Source organism: Leptonychotes weddellii, chromosome 1 (assembly GCF_054177405.1).
Source record: "Leptonychotes weddellii isolate Sample4059 chromosome 1, ASM5417740v2, whole genome shotgun sequence".
NCBI lineage: Eukaryota > Metazoa > Chordata > Mammalia > Carnivora > Phocidae > Leptonychotes > Leptonychotes weddellii.
The window spans coordinates 170,313,574-170,337,305 of record NC_138369.1 but is presented as its reverse complement, the minus strand read 5'-3'; the positions used below and the strand labels follow the sequence as shown (position 1 = coordinate 170,337,305).

Below are 23,732 nucleotides of genomic sequence, written 5' to 3'. Positions count from 1 at the left end.
AAGGCATTATAAAAATCAAAATAGGGCACCTGGGTGGCTCAGTTGGTTAAGCGACTGCCTTCGGCTCAGGTCATGATCCTGGAGTCCCTGGATCGAGTCCCGCATCGGGCTCCCTGCTCGGCGGGGAGTCTGCCTCTCCCTCTGACCCTCCCCCCTCTCATGTGCTCTCTCTCATTCACTCTCTCTCAAATAAATAAAATCTTTAAAAAAAAATAATAAAAAATAAAAAAAATCAAAATCAAAATACACTTTGGTTCAGGCATAGTTGCTAGCTTTACTACCTTTGACATTTTTTATATCCTTCATTTTTTATTTTCTTCACAGGTACATACTAAGTGGTTCCTCTCTTTAAAATAACAAGTGGGGCGCCTGGGTGGCTCGGTCGTTAAGCGTCTGCCTTCGGCTCAGGTCATGATCCCAGGATCCTGGGATCAAGCCCCGCGTCGGGCTCTCCGCTCGGCGGAAAGCCTGCTTCTCCCTCTCCCACTCCCTCTGCTTGTGTTCCCTCTCTCGCTGTGTCTCTCTCTGTCAAATAAATAAATAAAATCTTAAAAAAAAAAACAAGTTTACACATGTCACAAATGAAAATTATAATCTCTCTTCTACATTTAGCTAACTGCAGCTAGCTATTATACTTCACAAAGCAAAAGCAAACAAAGAAAACTGTCAAATACCATTAGAGAAGTCAGTGACCCCAGAGTAGACAGGAATAAAGAATGGAAATCGCGAAAACATTCCAAAACAGAGACAAAAAAGTTAAGGATTCTTAGACTTAAAGGTACTTAGCATAAACTTTAAATAAATAAAGAAAACCAAGAGTAGCTCCTAAACAGTTTTCGCGGGCACAGAAATTAATCTACCTATTAAATCTGTCAGAAGTCATCGTACTACCCTGAGTCACTACCTTTTCTTGAGTTTGCTCTATAGGCTTTTTTTCTACATAAACTTTTAATGAGCCTAAAATAAAATGTAAGCCAGTGAACCTAATATTACATAATGCACTTTAGAGAGATTAAGACTCATCCTAAGCATACATGCATTTGTCATTTGAACTTTAATTATGAAAAAGAACGGGATACAGTCAACTTCCCTTACTGAGCTCTAGGTATAGAGCCCACATCCTCGTTTGGCAGTTACCATTATGATCTGCACACTGAATGGCTTTGTTAAAAAAAAAAAAAAAGTTCAATATATCAATGACTAGATAGCTAGCTTTGGATGATAAAGCTGCAAAGTTTTTTTGTTTTGTTTTGTTTTTGCAGACAAAAATACCAAAAACCTAGGTGCCTGGGTGGCTCAGATGGTTAAGCAGGAAAAGATCAAAATTCAGAATTCAAAGTATGGCTTCTACTGAATGCCATATTGTTTTCATACCTTCGTAACTCAGAGGCTGTGTATATAACTCTTTCTTTGTACCCCTATTGTCAATTCCTTGAAGATATGCACGAACTGTATCTTATTAATCTTCTTACTCTAAGTTTTGCATATAGCCTGGTCTGTCATACACTTAATGAGTGAATGGACAAATGGTTAAATGAGTAGCAGTATGGCGGCCAATTAGTTTGAGCAGCTACTAAAAATACTGCCATGCTATCAGGACGCTTTCAGCTGCAATAAACAAGTAATAGAAAAGCAGACAAAAAGTGGATTAAATTAAGTAGACACTTATTATCTCACTTTAAAAGGAAGTGATTCGGGCGCCTGGGTGGCTCAGTTGGTTAAGCGACTGCCTTCGGCTCAGGTCATGATCCTGGAGTCCCAGGATCGAGTCCCGCATCGGGCTCCCTGCTCAGCAGGGAGTCTGCTTCTCCCTCTGACCCTCCTCCCTCTCATGCTCTCTTGTCTCTCATTCTCTCTCTCAAATAAATAAATAAAATCTTTAAAAAAAAAGGAAGTGATTCAATTATGTCATATGAGTCCAGGTTCTTTCTATCTTTCCATCTTCCAACCTCAGTGTGTCAGAGATACCTGCCTTCATGGTCACAAGATGGCTGCTAAAGCCTCAACATCACACTGTCACAAGAATAAAGAACAGCCAAAGCAGAAAGGAAGGGAGTGAGCAGGAAAAAAAAAAAAAAATTTTATTTCCAGAGGTTCTCCATCTTAACACACTTTTGCTTACCTCTCACTAAGCCAAAACTGGGTCACTTGTCCATTGTTAGGCTGAACAAAGAAGAATGGAATTTCCGCAACTGGCATAGAATCTCTATGGCTAGAGAACAGAGAACAAAGATGCATCCTCCCTGTCCTACTCTACCAAATAAACAAAATGAGGATTCTGTTTACATGGAAGAGGAAAAAAGGGCTGTAACCCCCAGTATTTGCAGAGCTCACTAACAGCATGATATACAGAAGATCTTAAAGAGTCTGTATATTCTCTAATCACCCATTCATTCATTCATTCAACAAATATTTGTTGAGCGCCTACTATGTGGCAGACAGACACTATTCTCCATCGCTGGAGTATATCATAGAAAAAAAATATAACTTCCAAACCTAATGGAATTTACATTATAGAGGCAGAAAATATACAATAAATAATAAGTATGAAAATTAATAAGATATGTATCATATATACATATTTCATATGTATATACACACATATATATGTGATAAGGTACTTTTGTCTTTTTTAAGATCAGGGTGAAGTGGAACTGGGTGGAAGATTTAAATAGGATGATCAGAGAAGGCCATTTGAGAAAGAGACAATGATTTGAAGGTGAAAAAGAAAAGATTAAGGCCCCTGTCCTGAAACAGTGACTGATTCTGGATTGTAAATGGCAGAAGGTCAGATTGTTGCCTTCGCAGGCCCACCTAATTTTTCAGATGGCCTAAAGATAAGTGCCATTAAAATGAAAGACCATGTCGGACATACAGCAAAAACTGAAGTCTTGTGCAGAATATATTCAGAAAAATTTGGGGGGTACCTGGGTGACTCAGTCAGTTAAGCACATGACTCTCTTGATCTCAGGGTCTTGAATTCAAGCCCTGGGTTAGGCTCCACGCTGGGTGTGGGGCCTTCTTTAAAAAAACAAAAACAACAACAACAACTTTTTTAAAAAAAAAGAAAAATTGGGGGTTATATTTATAGACATATTGGAAGCAAATAAAGTAGGAGCTTACTAAAATTGAGGAAATTGTGTTGTTAAAGAATCTATGAGCCTAAGAACCAAGGAGCCATGTGACACTTTGAAGCTTAGAACAACCTATGGGTCTACAAACACCTGCAAAATATATGCACCCCCCAGGGAGGACATATTCCCAAAACCAATTTCAGATGTGACCAAGAAAAATAATAGACAAGATAAGTCCTTCCAGAGTACAGAGCAGGGGGCCACAGGCAGCAATGGACAAGAATTCCTTTCCAGAGAGCAGAAACAGGGTTCAATCAAGGGCCTCATCCACGAGCAGAGAAGAGGTCTTTGAGACTCCTGCCCTGCTGATCTCCATCAGCGCTAGGAACCAGTGACTACTGTTTCTCATTCTTCTCTTTTCTGAATAGAAGTTTTAATTTTCTGATCCACCTGAGCTACATCTGGACCTGAGTGAAAGGACTGAACATCACCCAGGAATCATGGGATTTGAGCTGAATACAGCAGCTTGATGGTCCTCTGAGTTGTCTTCCTTGGGAAGGGGTGAGTGTGCTCGATGAGTCTTGCTTGGAGAAAGGATGAAGGTGAGAAGGATCCACACAGAAACTTGGCAGCCAGAGGTGCAGGCTGTGAGAGAGACAATTCATCCACCCCTTCTTCCTAGGCACATAATTAGGTTACTTCCCCATCTCCCCTGCAGACTGACACAACCGTGAGACTGAATTCTCAGCAAAGATGCATGAGTAAATGTGGTATTTCTTGCCTCTTTAGGACTGGGGCCTGTAAGAGAGGTACACTGTTCCCCTTTCCACCGGCTGAAACCTGGATGTGGTGAACAAGCCTTGACCGTGCACCTGACGACAAGGTCCTTAAGGATGAAGGAGTCACAAGATGGAAGAATCCTGGTCCTTGAATCAACATTCAAGAGAGTGGAAGAGAACCGCTACCAACCTGGAGCACCCTCGACTATTACTTGTTCATTGAGTCACTGATTTTCCAAGTCTATTTTTACAACAACTTAGGGTACTCTAACACAGAAATTTAACTCCCTGGTTAATGCAGGAATTATCTTCTATATATTTTAAGATAGCAAAAAAAGAATATAACTCACTTCAGAAACCTTTTGTCTTAGTCAGTTTGGGCTGCTATAACAGAATACTAGACTAGGGGGGTTATAAACAACACAAACGTATTTCTCATGGTTCTGGAGGCTGGAAGCCAAGGTTAAGGTGCTAGTAGATTTGATGTCTGGTTAGAGCCCACTTCCTGGTTCACAGACAGACATCTTTTTGCTTTGTCCTCATGTGGCAAAGGGGGAAGGGACCTCTCTAGGATCTCTTTTATAAGGACACTAACTCCGTTCATGAGGCCTCACCTCACCTCACCTCACCTCACCAAAGGCTTCTCCTAATACGATCACATTGGTGGTTAGGATTTCAACATATGAACTTTGGGGGGACATAAGCATTCAGTCTATTGTAGCTTTCTTTCAAAATAGCTAAAATTTTTTAAAGTTTTGAAACCATTGTTTTCCAGTTATTTTGGAAAAAAAAACTATGGTGGAACCCCTCATTTCCTACAAGATTATAGATAAATGAATCCTTACTAAACATGTAAGATTTAGAAGAATAACAGAAGAAAAGACAAATATTATTTGACAATGTGGTACTCAGACATCTTTACCGTGCTACAGCAATTAAAATGCAAGTATATTTCAATACTGTTAAAAACTCTGATCTAAAAGCAATCACTTAATGCCTATCTCTTCCACTAAGTGATAAATTTCTCAAAAAAAAAAAAAAATTTCTCAAGAGGAGGGACTGCTTTGCTTTTTACTATATAATTAATACCTGGCATAATATCTCACATATAATGAGTATTTGATAAAAATGTGTTCAATGAATGACTGATTGAAAAAATATTTAAAATGTTTAATTAGTTGGGGCACCTGGGTGGCTCAGTTGGTTAAACATCTGCCTTCTGCTCAGGTCATGATCTCAGGGTACTGGATCCAGCCCCTTAACGAGCTCCCTGCTCAGTGGGGAGTCTGTTTCCCCTCTACCCCTCCCCCCAGCTCTCTCTCAAATAAATAAATAAAATCTTAAAAAAAAAAATAAAATGTTCAATCAGTTTTAATTTTTATGAAAAAGCATCACATTTAACAGAAATCGAAAACACAAAAAGTTGTATTCTTTCTCACTTACCCTTAATGCTATTATCTCCCATCAATAAACCTTTCAGAATTAAAGAAAATTATGAAAATTTAAAATGTAAAATTCTGAAATTTTGAAGTATATCTAACTCAATAGGAACACCAACAGTTAACTCAGAAATATGTCTGGATTTCAATTTCTAGCTGGAGTATTCCACACCCAGACATCTGATATTTATACAATGAAATATAAAAATAAACCTCTAATAAAATTTTATGAGACTGACTCTTCTCTAACTTCAGACATCAATCCCCAACTTTCCTTTTATCACCTTGAATTTAACAGTGGAAACTGTGCACATTACTAAAGACTGGATTTGGCCCACAGTGAAAAAAAGAATCAATAGCTTGGTAGTTAACTCCCGATCTCCTCCCAGCAATGCCAACAGTGAATTTATCCACAGACTGGAAAATAGGTTTGGTCTGTTCTGCCTGCACAACAGGACAATGGATCAGCAGACAGCTAACCCATAATGTCAGCATTACTGAAACTATAGGTGGTAAATCCCTTTAATGCAAATACTTGTATCCCAAACTTTCAAAGGGATGCTTGTTGAAGCTTAAGAGGAGACATAATTTTAAGAGAGACATTTTCTTTAGAGTTAAGGATTCCAATACAGCAGCACTAGACTTTGTCCAGAATACTGTAAGGGTTAGACTTTTAGAAAATGGATCAACAAAACTGAAATAAGCCTGCCACACTATTCAATTTGAGCGCAGAGCAAAAAGCATCCTAAAACAAATCATCTACTTTTGCTTTCTTGCTTCCTAAAAATGAGAAATAGTTTAAATAGGCATTTTAACCTCAAATATCTTCTTTAAGCCTGCCTTGCATCTAAGGACAAAAATTTCCTCTTCGGTGTGTATTAACCAATTTTAATTTTTAATATGTGATTCATCCACTCACACTCTCATACAACAAATATTTATCGAGCACTGTATCAGAGATTGCTTGCTGCCTACTCCAAAATCCCCGCTCCCTTTTTTAGAAGCCCTGGCTTTTAGATGGGCACACAGATGCTGGAAGAAAGACCCGATCCCTGAGTTTTCCTTTCAGCTAGGCTCTTCCCACCACAAGAGTGAGGGGGTAAGCAGAAATGTCACGTGGCAGCTTCTGAGAGATGTTCCTAAAAAGCAGCTGGTGCATATTCTTGCTCTGCCCTCTCACCTTCCTCCACCCTGCTGTTTGGAACGTGGTTCTGATGAAAGAGGAGACTCACCTCCTAGGAATGACTGAGAAGAAAGCTGGAAGCTGCATGAATGCCTAACGACTTAGCAAATCAGAAGCCACCACACCCTCCCTAGACTGCCCACCTCTAGACTTTAATGCAAACGAAAGAAGTCCTCTTTTATTTTTTATTTTTTATTTTAGATTTTTTTTTTTTTTTTATTCATGAGAGACAGAGCAAGAGAGAAAGGCAGAGGGAGAAGCAGGCTCCCAAGGAGCAGGGAGCCCGATGTGGGACTCGATCCCAGGACTCTGGGATCATGACCTGAGCCGAAGGCAGTCACTCAACCATCTGAGCCACCCAGGCGCCCAAGAAGTCCTCTTTTAAAGTCACTGTTGTTCAGGGTTTTTATGGTACTTGTGGTGAAACCGAATCTTAACTGATACAAGACATTTGTAAGATAGTTTAAGTGTTGAAATAAATACAAGATGAGTAAGGCAGAATTCCTGCACACAATCAGCTCAAAATTTAGCAGTGAATACCTAAGTATAAAGAGCACCAGGGTGGATTATGATAGTTTTTTCCTGTTTATTATGTTTGCAAACAATTCTCCTCTTCTGATAACAGCAACCACTTTCCTTTGGAGTAACACTTCTCCCATATCATAGGATCAAATTTTAATACCTGTGGCCCCATTCCTGAGCCAACCTCAGTTATTTGGGGAGATGGAGAGGAAGGGAGAAGTGGAATGTAATCCAAGCCTGGCCAATTAAAGTACCAGCCATTGTAACTCATTCAGGAATGAGCACATGGATTAAATTTGGCCATTTAGAATCCCACTGTATTAACAGCTATCACTGCAATATGTTGCATAACAAAACAAACCACAACTCAGTGCTTACAGCAACCAACACCTATCCTCGGTCTCTAGGTCAGTTGGGCCTACCTAGCTTTAGGCTGCCGACTAGGCCCAGGTGGGCTCCACATCTCTCCTGCTCCTTGGACCAGCAATCACCTGAGTGAAATTCTTGTGCCATGCGGCAGAGGCACAGGAAGCCCAGCTACACCGCACAAGCACATTTAAGGTCTCGCTCGTGTCACGTTTGTTAACATTCCACTGGAGCAGGAAAATATATTCTGCCCAGTGGTAGTGAATTGTCAGGTCCCGTGGTAGAGGGAGTGTATGAAGAAGTGGAAAAGACAATGTAATAAATTGTGCCCATATCTTGAGTTACCGGTACCTTCAGAATTATGGTATTAAAAGGCTCTAAGCCAGTGGGAGCATGCGCCCATCTTCCAGGCTAAATGGATGAAGCACATCCCTAACAGCAGAGAAAGAGATAACACGTGAAGAGAAGCAAAGACAGAGGGTGAGAGATGAATGGGTAGATATACTAAGTATACTGAATCCTTTACTTTAAAATGGAACAATGTGGCACCTGGGTGGCTCAGTTGGTTAAGCAACTGCCTTCAGCTCAGGTCATGATCCCAGGGTCCTTGGATCGGCTGGCATTGAGTTCCCTGCACGGCAGGGAGTCTGCTTCTCCCTCTGACCCTCCCCCCTCTCATACTCTCTCTCTCATAAATAAAATCTTAAAAAAAAAAAAAAGGAACAATGCCTGAAAAAAAATACCAAAAAGAGTAGTGGCACTGACAAGAGTTGTGGGGATTCAGAAAAGTGAGAAGGTGAATTTTTTATAGCAGACATTCATTTGAATGATAAGTAAGGATTATTTTCATTGTCCCACATATAAAAGCGACTTTTAGAAAAGTATGTAAACTCTCTAAGCAGTCATTGTTGGTTTATTAATCTCTCTTCCTTGCCTCTGTCATAGAGGCTGAAAAAAATCTAAATACTCAATATTCAAATATTCAATACTCAAATACTAAATCCACTGTTGTCATACAAGTTCAGGTGATCAGATATAACCAGAAATCTGCCAGGGTTTCTCAGGAAAGCTTTTCCTTTCTTGCAAAAATGAAAGAGGCAGCTTCCCCTCCAAATTCCCCCACCCCTTCCAACACTGTCTTCTTGCCTGGTAGAAAATATGTTACCTAATTGTAGGGCACACTCTGCACTCTTCAGAGGAAAGCCAGAACAGTTCCAGAGAGGACAGTCTTGACAACCATCAGCCAATGAACGACTGCTAGCAGTTGGTTCCTCTGATTTTGTTCTGTGACACACGTAAAACCTACTTGATTCAGATACTGTTAATCAGGTTTTCTGTTACTTGTATTGGGAAGAATTCCTAATTGCCATAGGCCTGAAGTCGAGGTAATAACTGTGTCAGGTCAAGAACCAATTATACACCTGGTCTTTGTACATTACCTTACAGTTTACAACACATTTTTGCAACACTCTATTGAGTTACCAGAGTTGAAAGCATTGCAGTTAAAGATAAAATCCTTAACTATTCAAGTAAAGAAGTCAAGTTTTATCAAAAGAGATGGTAAACTGGGAAGCCCACTGTAAGCGTCTAAATGCTAAATAGATTTATGTATTACTGTTATGAGAAAGTGAGGAAGTCATGACAAGTTTTTGGGAAGAGGATTTCATCTGTGTTTATTTCAGAATGGACTGTGAAGGGTGAACTGAAAAACTAGATTGGAAGCAAAGAGATCCTGTGAAGAAGCTCTTGTTGGGTGAATGAAGAATCTGACAAAATAAGGGACTCTAGCTAGGATGGAGTAAGGATTACCAGAATAGCTGCTAAAAGTTAGAAAACTGGGGGAAATAGGTGAAATCTCTATTTTCAAACACTGAAACACAGGAAAGCAAAAATGCGATCACAAATAGAAAAGAAAAAAATGAGATGAGCCCTACAATTGCCCCATTTTTATGCCTGGAGGTAATTTTGGAACATGGTCAACATAGGGAGATGCAAAGCTGGGCTGAGGAGACAAAGACTGAGTTTGGGAGTATGAGATGTCTGGAATTTGCAATAAGCAGTGCTAGAAAGGAAGAACTATACAGAAAGAATTTCAGAATACCCTTTAAGTCTATGCCTGAATACTAAGATGTGCATATGTAAGGTGAGGCTCCAAGACTGGACAAAAATTAACTACCAGAGGGGAAAAAAAATTACTCGGAAACTATAATCTGAACGACTACCAGAACTCACAGAGAAAAGGAGTCATTTGAGTTTTATCCAATGAGGGTATAGAAACTTTGCTGAAGACCTGCGACATACAATAGAAAACCTAAGCCAAATTCTTTAGGAAAGGACTAGAAAATCCTTTTTTTTTTTTTTTTTAAAGATTTTATTTATTTATTTGCGAGAGAGAATGAGAGACAGAGAGCACGAGAGGGAGGAGGGTCAGAGGGAGAAGCAGACTCCCGGCTGAGCAGGGAGCCCCATGCAGGACTCGATCCCGGGACTCCAGGATCATGACCTGAGCTGAAGGCAGTCACTTAACCGACTGAGCCACCCAGGCGCCCAGGACCAGAAAATCCTTAAAACAAAAGGATAATCTAGACCCTCTCAAAGTTTAAAAACAAGCCTCAAAAGATCAAGCTGATCCACTACTAGATAACAGCCTCCCAAAACAAAGCCCAACACTCATTAAAATTCTAGACACTCAATGTATTCGTTTTATAATGCTGCCACAACAAATTAACCTAAATTTAATGGGTTAAAACTATACCCACCTATTATCTCATTGTTCTGTAGGTAAAAATTTCAAGTAGTGTGATTCAGTTGAGTCATCTGCTTAGACTCCGACAAGGCTGAAATCAAGGTGTTGGCAGGGTTTTGGAATAAACTTCTAAACCCTTTCAGTTTGTTGGCTGAATTCAGTTCCTTGCAGTGTTAGGACTCAAGTTCCCATTTTCTTGCTGGCTATCAGCTGGGGTGCAGTCTCTGCTCCTAAAGCAATGGTGGCTAAAGTCCTTCTCAGGCTTCCATTCACTTTGGTTTCTCCATCTGCTGTATCTCTCTGACTTTAGTTGGAGAAAGTTCTTTGCTTTTAAGGGCTCATGAGATTAGACTGGGTTTACCCCAATAATCTGGGATAATCTCCCCATCCTAAAGTCCATAACCTTAATTATATCTGCAAAATCCCTTTTCCTATGTTACATACTTTTTCACAGGATGCAGGGATTAGGATGTGAACATCTTTGGGTAGCTGTTCTGCCTACCACACTCAACAATGTCCCATTTACAATGTCCAGCATCCAATCAAGGCATACCAGATAAGGCGCAGGAAAATATAATTTACATCCAGGAGGGGGAGAATTTTGTTAATATTTTTTTTCATTTTATTTTATTTTTTAGTAATCTCTACACTCAACATGGGGCTCAAACTCACTACCCCAAAATCAAGAGTCACATGCTCTTCTGATTCAGCCAGGTGCCCCAAAAATCTATTAATATAAATAGTCAGCAATTACAGAGATAATAAAACTAGCAGATAAGGATTTTAAAATAATTATTAAAAACATATCCAATGTTTAAAAAAAAATAAAGACTGAGGAAATAAATGTAAACTAAACAGAGAGAACTAAACAGAATTTTTTGTTGGAAATACATTATCTGAAATTAAATTTTCACTGGATAAGCATAAGAATAAAGTTAAACACTGTAGAAGAAACAGTAAACTTGAAGACTTGTCAAAAGAAACTGTAAAAACTGAAGTACAGAGAGAAAATGTTGAATAATAAAATGATCAGGACCTTAGTCATCTCTGGGATAATATCAATTAATCCAACATATATGTAATTGCAATCCTGGAATATAGGAGAAGATTAATCAAATTTTTTTCTACATTTGATGAAAAATATTAACCCCATATTCAAGAAGCTCAGCAAGCCCCATGCAGGATAAACACAAGAAAATCAACCAAGACACATCATAATCAAACTGACTAAGACAATTAAGAGAAAATTTTAAAGCAGATGGGGCATTGTGGTGGGGGACACAACACACACAAGGAAAAATGAAGAAGTACTGCTGAGTTCTCATAAGAAACAATACAATCCTAGGGAACATGGAACAACATCTTTAAAAGACTGAAAGACAAAAATGTGTCTTCCTAGAATTCTATATATTCAGAATGATTCCTTCAAAACTGAAGGTGAAATAAAGATATTGTCAGACAAATGATAGCTGAAAGAAATTGTTACCAACAGAGCAACACTACAAAAAATAATGAAGGAAGTTCTCCAGGTAAAACAAAATGATACGAGCTGCAATATGGTTACAACCAAAGGAAGGAAGAACACTGAAATTGGTAAATATGTGAGTAAATATAAAAGTTATTTTATTCTCTTATTCAATTTATTTAAAATATAGCTTATTAAGAAAATAAACAATGTATTTGGAGTATATAACACATGTGAAATAAAATATATGACAATAAATGATCAGAGTAGAGAAATATATTATTGTAAGCTTGTTACATTTTACATAAAATGGTATAATTTTATTTCAGGTAGACTGTGATAAGTTAAAGATGAATCTACTAAACCATAGATATTTTTCAGCCCCCAGATACATAAATATATCCATCCATATATACATAAAATCTAGCTAGTAGAGGAGATAAAATGAGGAGACAAAATACTAAACAGAAAAACAAAACAAAAAACCTAACTAATCCAAAGAAGCCCTGCAAAAAGGTAAAAGGAACAAAGAACATATAGGACAAGTAGAAAACAACTAGCAAGATGGTAGACTTAACTCAGCATATCAATAATTACATTAAACATAAAAGGATTGAACACACCAATTAAAAGACAGAGATTGTCAGACCAAATTAAAAAAGCACGACACAACTATGTTTGTCTACAAAAAAAAAAAAAAAAAAATGTAGTGATATAAAGACAAGGGAGGTGAAAATAAAAAGAGAAGAAAAGATACACATGGAAACACTCATCATGAGAAAGCAGGAGTGGCTATACCAGTATCAGAGAAAATAGATTTCAGAAGAACTATTACCACAGATAAAAGGAAAAATTGTAGAGTGACAAAAGGATTAATTCATCAAGAAGACACAACAGTACTAACTGCATAAAATGACTTAAGTGCTTGGGAAAGCACCTTGGCAATTTCTTTTAAAAGTAAATATGCACTTACCATATGATTCAGCAATTCCACTCCTAGGTATTTAGCTGCAAGAAAGAAAACATGAATACACAAAAGGACTTTTAAATGAATATTCATAACAGTTTTATAATAATAATTCCAAAACTAGAAACAACTCACAGGGCTAACAAATTGTGCAATACTACTACAAAACATCATCATGAATCTCAAAGTAGCCAATCACAAAAGAATATATATCATTTAATTCCATTTTATGAAGTTCTAGAAGAGGCAAAACTTGCCTTTAGTGTTATAAATTAGATCAGAGGTGGGGGTTGCTTAACTGGGAAGAGACACAAGGGAATTTGGGAGTTGTGGAAATGTTCAATAAATTGATCAGGGTGGTGGTTACACAGTGTATACATCTGTCAAAATTCACTGACTGTACCTTTAAAATGTGAAAATTTTATTTCTGTAAATTAGGCCTGGATTTGTGGACTTCAAAACAACAATGCAACAGGGGTCGGGAGCTTTAAGGAGAGTTAACAGGGCAAAATGTCACAGAAAATGAGATATCTCTGAGAATTGAAAATAACTTGTTTCACTACAAGGAAAGTGTTAGTGATTTTATAAAGCACTTTCATTGAAAACATGTGTGGAATCCATGATGGAAGATATTTCAGTTATATGTACCTAGACTGAGAAATCCAAATAGAAAAAGGGCAGACTATTCTATTTCAATTAATGCTTCTCGAACTGTAGTGTGCATAGGAATCACCTAAAGTCTTGCTAAAATGAAGATTCTGATTCAGGAAGTCTTGGGTAAGAGCTGAGATTCTACATTTCTAACAAAACACCAGGTGATGATGATGTTGCTGGTTCCTCTACTGCACTTTGAGTAGCAAAAACACATCACTTTTGTGAGGCATTGATGGTTTGTATCAAGTGCCAATTTGGCCTAGAAGTTTCTCAAACCTATGGAATCCATTCCATGCAAATTGACAACCCAGCCCGCTTCCTATTTGTGAACGTAACCAGCACAGGTGCTTATGATGCGGTGGAAAATCACAGTGATTTTACATTAGCAGCCTCGGGTTCAAGTCCCAGTTCTGTTTCTCAGGCAACCATAATCTGAGTTAGTCATTCCTAGGCTGCAAAATGAGAGAATAGTTCCTGTTTCTCCTCTCTAGGCGGTTGTGAAGATTACAATAGAAAATGTAAGTGGAAAGTATTGCATAAACTGTAACCTAAAAAAAAAAAAAAGGCTTAAAACGTCAGGCAAAGTAAGCAAAAGAATTTAAGTACCAGAGTTTGAGAACAGGGCGGGACCGAAGAGTAAAGTGGGGAGGGGGCTCCGGGATTATCCCCGTGGGCGTGCATGGAATGGACCATATTATAGGGGAGGGGAGCCCCATCTAAAAAGTAAGGTTCTCGATTTAAAATTATCCCTAAATTACGAAACCTGAAATATGAACTTTTCCCTTATTAAATATTTCAACTGGAACCTAACTCGACGTTCAGTGATACTCCTGCTTCAGTCTACTGATTTCAAACAAAATCCCACCCACGCATCTCTGTCCCCTTCTCTCACCCGTTCGTCACTTTTCTGCCCCCGCCCCCCGCGGCCCCAGCCCGGGGGCAGTAGTTTCCACTACGCTGAAGGGGGAGGTAGTAACGGACTCCTCTATCTACTTGCCTCGAGGAGGGGGGCATATGAGTCGCCACGTTCCAGAGAACCGTAAGAGATCCGGCCAAGAGACGCGGAATCGCGAGGAAATCCTAGCCAAGGACGCGGCGTCGGTGCAGGCGGCGAGAGGGGAAGCCCGCAGCCGCCGTGCGGGCGCGCAGCTTTGCCCTCGACCGCGCCTCCCCGCGCATCCCCCCACCAGCCTTCGCGGGATGGCACCGGCGGGAGGGGGCGGGGCCGGGCGCGCGGCTGCCGCCTCTGCCGCCGCCGCCTCAGCTGCGGCCGGAAACAATAGTGGAGGAGCCCGAGCCGCGCGGAACTGCTTCTGCGGCGCGCGGAGCCGACGGTAAAGACCTCGCGCCCGGGTCCCCGACCGACCCGCGCCTCGGCCCCGCTGTCCCGCGGTCCCGCCGCCTTCGCGCTCCGAGCCCCGCGGCCCTTCGCACTGTCCCGCGCGGGGCGCCCCGACGGACGGAGAGACGGACTCCCGGTCCGCGGCATCCTGCGCGGCGGGCGCGCGCCCCCAACGCCGGATGTGGAGTGGGGGCCTGGCTCCCCGAGGCGCTGAGTCCCGGGCTGACGGGCTGCCTTGGCCCTCGGACGCCTTCTTCCTGGGCTGGAGGAAGTCCGGGGTGAAGGGACCCCAAGGCACCTCCCGGCCCGGCTTGGACACCCCGGCTCCGGCCGTCCCGGACCCGCACGGTGGAGCCTCTGCCCAGCCTTCCGTGCGGGTGCTTTAGACGCTGCCGGGACGTCCTCGGGTGTTCGCGCTTCCACGTGTATTTTCCTGCCGCGGATCTCCGATAGGAAGCCTCGCCACGTCGAGTTAGCGAAACGCATCTCAGGGTTCCCACAATGAAGTTAGCAAAGCAGTGTCCCGAACAGGTCGTTTTTCCTGTATTTAACAGCATTAAGCAGGTTGAAAGACGCCCCCGGCAGCGCTGCTAAGCTCTCTGTGCCTGGGCCGGGGATGGGGCAGAGCAGAACCCTCGCAAACTGCTTTCCTTCAGATCCCCTCCTCAACCGAATGAAATACGGGATCAGAAAAAGGCATTTAGGCATAGTGACACCTATGACAAGGCTTTAAGTTTGACTAGCTTTGTGTCATTACACAGTAAGAGGGATACTGAAGTACAAGTATGGCGATGCTTGTTTGATGAGTCCGTTGCGTTAGATAAAGAGCATCCTTCTCCTAGAAGTTCCTAATATTACCATACTGTCGGGTTCTTGAAATTGCATAACTTTCCCTTTCTGTTTCTTAACAGGGGCACTATGAACGAAGAGGAGCAGTTTGTAAACATTGATTTGAACGATGACAACATTTGCAGTGTTTGTAAACTGGGAACAGACAAAGAAACACTCTCCTTCTGCCACGTTTGTTTTGAGCTAAATATTGAGGGTAAGGACACAGTATAGATTGATTTTATGGCATGAACTTTACTTTTGCTGAACTGGTTATAAGGTAAAATAAAATTTCTTGAATGACTGGAAATTGTGCCAAGTATGATGTGTGAAGATCTGTTAAAGATAAGGATTTATGGAAACTGAAGCTGAAGTTCTCACAGCTGTGAACTTAAATGTTTACCTTTTTTTAAACTCCCACAGTACTAACCCCATTTCTGCTAATATAAAAAACAAAGTATGAGTATTGGTTAGTAAACATGTTTTCTGGTTTGAGACTATTAAGTTGTCAAGTTTAATAGATCTGTGTGTATGCTTTTGTTCTTTAGTTGATGGGCAAATGTAATTTAATTCTTTTGGCCTTCCATCCTGGTACCTGACTGAGGTGAGCTAGAACTTTTCCCTAGTGCTGTCTTATCTGGAAAAACTTAAATTTTTAGATAACCTCTTTTCAGTAATCACACACACTTTCAATAGTTTTTAAAAATTAAAAAGGTTTTTTACATTTCTTAATAGTATCTCTGAAAGCATATGAAAAAGAGTTCTCCAAATATTAAAAAAAAATGTTATGTACTATTTGTTTGGATTGGTATACAGTTAATGTGTGTATAGACAATAGTTTGCCCTCAAACATGAGGGATGTGTTTTTTTCTTTAATCTTGATGTTATGGACCCTGACTTTCAAAAAATATGACTCAAACTAAAAAGAATCTTAATATTCTTAAAATAAAAAAGTATAATTATATGATATTCATTTTCCATTTAAGATCATATTGGTTATGATAGTTTTGCCATTTTACTCTGGAAGAATTACAGTTGCTGAACATGATAATCGATGGAAGATCTTGGATTTCTTGGGGGTAAATAGAATACCTATAACTTTGTCTTTAATAAGTGTAGTCATTATAACTAATTTAAAAGGGCTCACTTAATATGGTTCTTATATAGCATCTGAATTACCATGTCCTTAATAATACTACAGTGAAAGATCTAAATTTATGTTCTTTGAAAATAAGAGTTGGCTCTATATGTATTCTTTTACATTGTAGATTTTTTTTTTTTTTTTTTTAAGATTTTATTTATTTGACAGAGACACAATGAGAGAGGGAACACAGGCAGGGGAAGTGGGAGAGGGAGAAGCAGGCTTCCTGCTGAGCAGGGAGCCCGATGCGGGGCTCGATCCCAGGACCCTGGGATCATGACGTGAGCCGAAGGCAGACGCTTAACAACTGAGGCACTCACGCGCCTACATTGTAGATTTTAATTTTGGCTGGGCAAAGACATTAGAAATGATCCAGCTCAAACCTGTATTTTACATTGAAGGAAACTGAGGGCCAAATAGGACCGTTCAAGGTTGCTCTAGTGGTGATGGCGTCCTGTTGTTAGGGCCAGACTCTGTACTAAGCACCTTACATGAGTTACCCTAGTTAACTCAGAATAGCTCTGGCATGGCTTCTGTTATACATTTTAAAGGTAATGGAACCTAACCTTTGAGACCTAAAAAGTGCACTTCGAAGTCACACAGCAGTAATTGACATGCTAGTGTTTGAAGCCTGGTGATTGTTTCCAGTATATATGATCTTAATACCGTTGAGCTATTGTCAGTAGTTATTTTAGTTGATAGGGCTAATATTAGAAACCCATTTTCCTGAATCCTAATTAGCTATCCTTGCTACTTGGTCAGCCAACTTTTCCTAACCAGTGCTTCCCACTAAATCATCATTAGTGGGGATCGTGCTGTGATGGACTTTTTCCACAGAAACCTAAACTTCCATAAATTGCTTTTCTCGCCTTTTTAAAATAAGCCTTTTAACTTTTTTTGTCATTATATAGAGAATATACAAATACTCCTCAGGTACCACTTTTGTAAATGTTTCATTTCTGAAAATATCTTTTTCTTTAAAAGATTTATTTATTTTAGAGAGAGAGCATGCGTTCTGAGAGCATAGGGGGGGTGGAGGGCGGGAGAAGCAGAGGAAGAGGGAGAGAGAATCTCAAGCTGACTCCTCACTAAGCATGGGCTCTGTTTCAGGACCATGAGATCATGATCCGAGCCAAAATCGTGTTTGACACTTAACCAACTAAGCCACCCAGGTGCCCCGTGATAACATATTTTTTTAAATTTTATTTTATTTTTAAGATTCTATTTATTTGAGAGAGAGCATGAACAGTGGGGGAGGGGCAGTGGGAGAGGCAGACTCCCTGCTGAGCAGGGAGCCCAATGTAGGGCGATACAGGGCTCCATCCCAGGACCATGAGATCATGACCTGAGCCAAAGGCATACGCTTAATGGACTAAACCACCCAGGCGCCCCCACCCCCTAATAATATCTATCTTAATATATAAGTCATATGTTGTTGAAATAATAGTTATGTTTAACTTAAAAGACCGTTCTCAATTTGAATTAGAACTGTTTCATTTTGTACTCTACATACACTTAGGATTTTATATATATATATATATATTTTTTAAAGATTTATTTATTTGAGAGAGCGAGAATGAGAGAGAGAGAGAGAGAGAGAGTACATGACAGGGGGAGGGTTAGAGGGAGAAGCAGGCTCCTTGCTGAGCAGGGAGCCCGATGCGGGACTCAATCCAGGGACTCCAGGATCATGACCTGAGCCGAAGGCAGTCGCTTAACCAACTGAGCCACCCAGGCGCCCCAATATTTTAAAATGTGAATTAAACCTTCATGAGGAAAAATTATTTTAGAATTAAACTTTTTTATCTCAATTTATTTGATATGAGTTCTCCCAAATATACAGATTTTTATATTTACTGCACTAGTCTATTATAACCATTTTAACTTAATGTCATAAGATTATTATAGGAGAAAACTCTGAATTCCACAGAATTTTGGTTTTCATATCAGTATACAGGTTTTTAAAAGTCAATGAAAAAAAAAAAGGTGATAATAAAGTAATCACATACCTGAAAAATAACAAGGTATATTCTTGTCTATGTCAGTAAATCTGTTAAAGTGTTTTAAGGTTTAGAACACTTTAAGTTACAAAGCTGTTAGCACAATGCAAGTCAATGAATGTTAGAATGTAAGAAGAACTTGTAAAACATGACATTTAACTTCACTAGTTTCATATAACTTTTTGTAGTATGGTAATGTTGATCTTACCTGGTTAGCTAAATTTGCTCTGAAGCATTCTGTTTTCTCTGCTAAGAGACCAGTTAAAAATTTTCTTAAGGAATAATAACAGTTTACCTAATTTTGACTCCACACATTTGTAGTAAACAACAGTATTTTATATGTCTTTGGGATTGCTCATTAGGTCAAATCAAAACTGGTCTAATCAAATGGCCTCTTGTTTAAAAGCTGTGTGCATGCATATATTTATAAAATGAAAATAAAAGAAAAATAACAAAAGACAGTTAAATCTTGACAGATTTCATATTCTGAGCATGGCTCTAAATTGCCTTTTTTCTGTGACTTTTTGGTAATTAAAAGGAAATAGTACCTACATTTTGTATACTTCCTTGTATACTTCAAGGACCTAAGAAGTGTACTTTGAGAATTCAACTCTTTTGAAATGCTCGTAAGATTGACTTTTCTTCGTACCTGTAATTCACCATTAGAATAATTTGCTTATGGATTAGAACACAGATGCATAAACTTACTAATACTCGTGGCCTATATCCATGGCCCTAAAACACTATAAACTTTTTTGTGCATGTATGATCAGATACTCTAATATGCATCATAGTTCATTATGCTAAAATCTCTACAGTTAGTGATGAAATTACTACCTTTCCCTAAGCTATTGAGGCTGGGAGGAAGTTAGCCCAGGGCAATCAAGAGCCAGTAACGAAACTCAGTTGTAAAAGGTCAGAGTCAGAAATGAAACTAGAGGGGACAAAGATCCAGGACTCTGATCTGTTACTTTATACTGTCTGTTTCATTTCGTGCCAAAACACTGTGCAAATAATTCTTAGAGCATCCCTACCTTCCTCTAATAATTGACTTCCTTTCTTTTCTGTGAAAATAATTTTTTTTTCTAAGACTGTATCAGTTCCTCTTATGCCAAGCAAGGTTTTAGTCTAACTTGATGGTTGATTAGTAAGCATCACTAATGCTTACTAGTGCATCTCGGTCTTCTTTCTCCCCCTAATTTGTTGAACTTTCTAGGAACTTTTCTAGAAGCCAATCCAAATTCAGATCCTTGGTAATCTTCCTACCAAGAAAAATCTATAGGTCTTTTCTCTTGGTTAAAGCACTGGTGAACCCAGTGCTTACTTTTAATCTCGTTCTTCCTTGATTCTGTGTCTTTGACCAAAACACTGTTCACATGGTTAGTAGTCAGGGAGCAGTTTGAATCTCAATATTAAGTCCTGATTCGGTTTGGATGTCAAGACTGGTTATTTACTATTCAGAGTCTGTCGATAGCTCTTCCACTGTCCTGCTTCTGACATATTAGCATCTTCCCACTTAAGTAAAATGACCCACCCCTTGTGATAGGGAAACTGTATATACAGCTAACTGAATCTGGCATTAGCCTCTTTCTGTTGTTTCACATGATTGCAAACATCATACATTTGTATTAACTAAGAGAGCATTTTAAAATATAAAACTTAATGTAACTTTTGAACTTTAACTTAGTTATCTTTGATACACTTAGAAATACAGACACAAGGTTAATTTTTTTTTTCTTACCTGCCTTTTTGATGCCTTTAAAGTACCTGTGACACTTTAAATAAACTTGAATACTTTTTAAATGGCAGTAACAGTTAAACCTCATTATGTGGACAGAAATAGGGAGGGATGGAAGTGGAAAGTGGGTTTGACTGGTGATAAGTTTAAATTCTAGAATATTTTTTATTTATTTATTTTTTTTAAGATTTTATTTATTTATTTGAGAGAGAGAGAATGAGAGAGAGAGAACACCTGAGAGGGGATAGGGTCTGAGGACGAAGCAGACTCCCTGCCGAGCAGGAAGCCCGATGCGGGACTCGATCCAGGGACTCCAGGATCATGACCTGAGCCGAAGGCAGTCGCTTAACCAACTGAGCCACCCAGGCGCCCTAGAATATTTTTTAAAAAATAATTGAATCTAGGCTAACAACATCTAGTGAAGACTTGGGACTTAACTGGTAACCCATCTTTGAGGAGCCAGGTTCCACAGTCTTATCCCTGTCATGGTGGCTTCTTTTTAGTTACTCCCAACTTTCCCTCCCTTTTAACTTTGTTAAGTTTTCTAAATCTAAAGTCTAGGATGAATTTAAAACTTAGATTGTAACCAAATTTTGGTTGGGAAGATATATCCATTAAGAATGAGATCTGGCTATATATAAGAGGATAATAATGGTGAAATAAAATAGAATGGGTATTTTATATCTCCCATATAAAAAGAAGTTGAATCTGGAGTTAGTATGGTAGCTCCATGATCAGAAGGTCTCAAGCTGCTTCTGTTTTTCTATTCCACCTTCCTTACCACATACTTAACCGTCTTCAAGTTCATCTGGTAGTAATCTCCTGCATCTGAAAAGGAGTTTTTCCTGAATTTCCACCTAATAGTTTCTTACACATTTCATTGCCCTTGAAGAGAAGCTGCTCCAAATAAAATCAGTGTTTTTCAAAGAAAGGGACAAAGGATATTGAGTAGGCAACAAACAAAATCAGCCACAGAGAGGCCTTTCTAGTAATTAAAGGTTATTCCACGTTGAGGACAAACTATTTGAGCTCCAGCTAATACCAACAAGTAATGCTCTAATGATTCTTCTAATGCTGGAGTTAGAACTAGAAGGGATTTTAGCAGAATGAAGGTTTATATTCTGAGGATGGACATGCAGCCAGATCACATGTGGACTTGTTGCCAGACAGCTGTAAGAATTTTCAAGTTTCTGACCTGTCTCAGTATATAACATGTAATGATTAATGCTATTGCTCTTAAAGAGAAACCCTCCCCCCCAATATTTTACTCTGTTGGAAACTTGTGTGATGAAGCAAGTTAGAGATTATAATCTTGGAAAAACTCTTCCTACTTTCTCCCTGACTCTGTTCATGATAGACTAACGTGGTAGTTCCGCCTTCCTCATACCTTTACAAGGAAGATTGCTTTTCTACAGCTGGACATACCTGTCACTGCTCCACTTTTGCTCTGCTGATGAAGCATGTGGGCCCTGGACTCAGACCTGGCCTTGCATCTTGACCCTACCACATACTAGTTGGCTTTTCTTAGCAAGATCCCTAAGTTTCTGTGTCATGCTGGTTCTCAAATGTAACCAATAAAAGCAGTTTCATATTTGTATTTCTTAATCTTGAAATTACTGTGCCAGAATCTATTTCAGAAGGCCGAACTCCAGTTGTTGCCATTTGTTCCAAGAAGAGTACTTGGCAGATAAGCATTGGAGCTCAGATCTGTTTGTTCTTGATGCTCAGGATGGGGCTGCAGAGTAACCGAAGTGGAGTGATACTGTGCTCCAGAGGTCCAGAAACTCCCGGTTGGGCAGACATACTGGAGCCAGACTGTCGAGATTCAAATTCCCATTTACTAACTGAGAGAACTTGGGCAAGTTACTTATGGGTATTATTATTCTGTCAATTCAGCTAGAGGTATATGCCCATCTAAGTTTTAAATAGGGAAAGATTAATACTTATTTTCTCCCATTTATGACACAGTGTATAGCTAAAATGCCTGTAGAAATGACTAGGCAGGTGGGAAACCCTCATTTGCCACTGATTTTTATGCAGAATCAAGCATTTATTATAGCTAACGGAGCTCTCCCATCAGGACTAAGAGGTAAATGGTAGTAGTTCATTTATATGTGGTGGAATGAAGGCTCTGAGGTCAAGTAAAGTTGCCTTCAAGTCACCTTGATAGTAAACGGCACAGAAGGGATTCAGATCAGGTCTCTCATGTCAGAGTTGTTGTACCACTGTGGGAATTGAACTTTTCTCTGTTTGACCTTTGTCATATTTTAAGTGCTTAAATTATAGACCAGCACTTGTATAATGATGCCATTCACTCAGTTGTTTTCCTAATGTTTCTGATTAGTCCTGCTAATCTTTATAGGTTTTTGTTTTTCTGGTTTTTTACTGTTAGCATACTTTGTCCTGGCCTTTTTATCCTCACTCTTTGGGCTTTCATGACCTTTTATATAATGAAAACTAGCAAATTAACTCCTGCCTCCTTCCCATCTCCCCACCCCCCAAGCTACACATCAATATATGCAACTAATTTTTAGACATCTTTACTTTTAATAATGCATAAGTACTTCAAATTACATGTCTAGATCAAAGCTATTATTCCTACCCTCTCCATATCTCTTTTCAGAATGAGTGAGTGAATAAATAAGCGAATTACCCCTCCATCCCTTTAACCAAAAATACCAGGGTTGGAAGTCAGGTGTGGAGAAGGTATAGACTTATATGCCTAGCTAAAATACATGCAAGGTAGCTCCACAGAGAGAACCCACCTGTATCTTAATTCTTAAAAAGTTACTTCTCAAAGCAGCCTTCCCTGCCTTTCACTGCCCCTTCCCCCCCCACCCCTCCCCCCGCCCCACTCCTCTCCTAATGTTCCTTTCCCCACAGCACCCTTTTCTTCATGGTACTTGTTAAAATTGTTTACTGCAGTTATTTGCTTGTGTATTTGTTGGATGTGCTTCCCTCCCCCCATTTTTAATTCCGTAAGGGCATGGATTCCTTTTAGAGTCTCTTTTATTTGCTAGTATATAATCAGCAGTAGCACAAGGACTGGCAAGGAGTAATGAATAAATATTTGACTGATGAGTGAATCTATCTAAAGGAGACAAGAGTACTGCTTTTCTTTACATTTCCTTTCCTTTAAACTTCCTCACAATGAAACTTTTCTGCTGTTTTTCTGCCCTTTTACAGAATTTCATGAGATCTTTCTGGAGTCTACTAGAGGTTTTATGAATCTTACTAATAGAACTTTGTATCATATTCAAAAAAATAAAATGTAGCCAATAATACTAACTGATAATTGGTTCCTTTTCAGTCAGGAGGATAAAAAACATAGTACTTTTCTCCAAACACAGAGCAAGAACTTTTTTTTTTTTTAAGATTTTATTTATTTATTCATGACAGACAGAGAGAGAGAGAGAGGCAGAGGGAGAAGCAGGCTCCCGAGGAGCAGGGAGCCTGATGCTGGACTCGATCCCAGGACCCTGAGATCA

General features: G+C 39.4%; 1 protein-coding gene across 2 annotated transcripts in view; it reads left to right on the top strand.

Moving 5' to 3' along the window:
• The first annotated feature begins 14,391 nt into the window (after positions 1–14,391).
• C1H21orf91 (chromosome 1 C21orf91 homolog) overlaps positions 14,392–23,732 on the top strand; it is a 33,039-nt gene continuing 23,698 nt past the window's right edge. Inside the window, exons 1-2 of one of the 2 annotated variants that reach the window (XM_081798916.1) lie at positions 14,392–14,529; positions 15,449–15,582. In XM_081798916.1, coding sequence (XP_081655042.1) covers positions 14,396–14,529; positions 15,449–15,582 — 268 coding nt within the window. In that variant the 5' untranslated portion in view covers positions 14,392–14,395. Of the gene's footprint in view, positions 14,530–14,579; positions 15,069–15,448; positions 15,583–23,732 lie in introns of those variants that run through there. The other variant, XM_006740566.3, reaches the window with a different exon arrangement.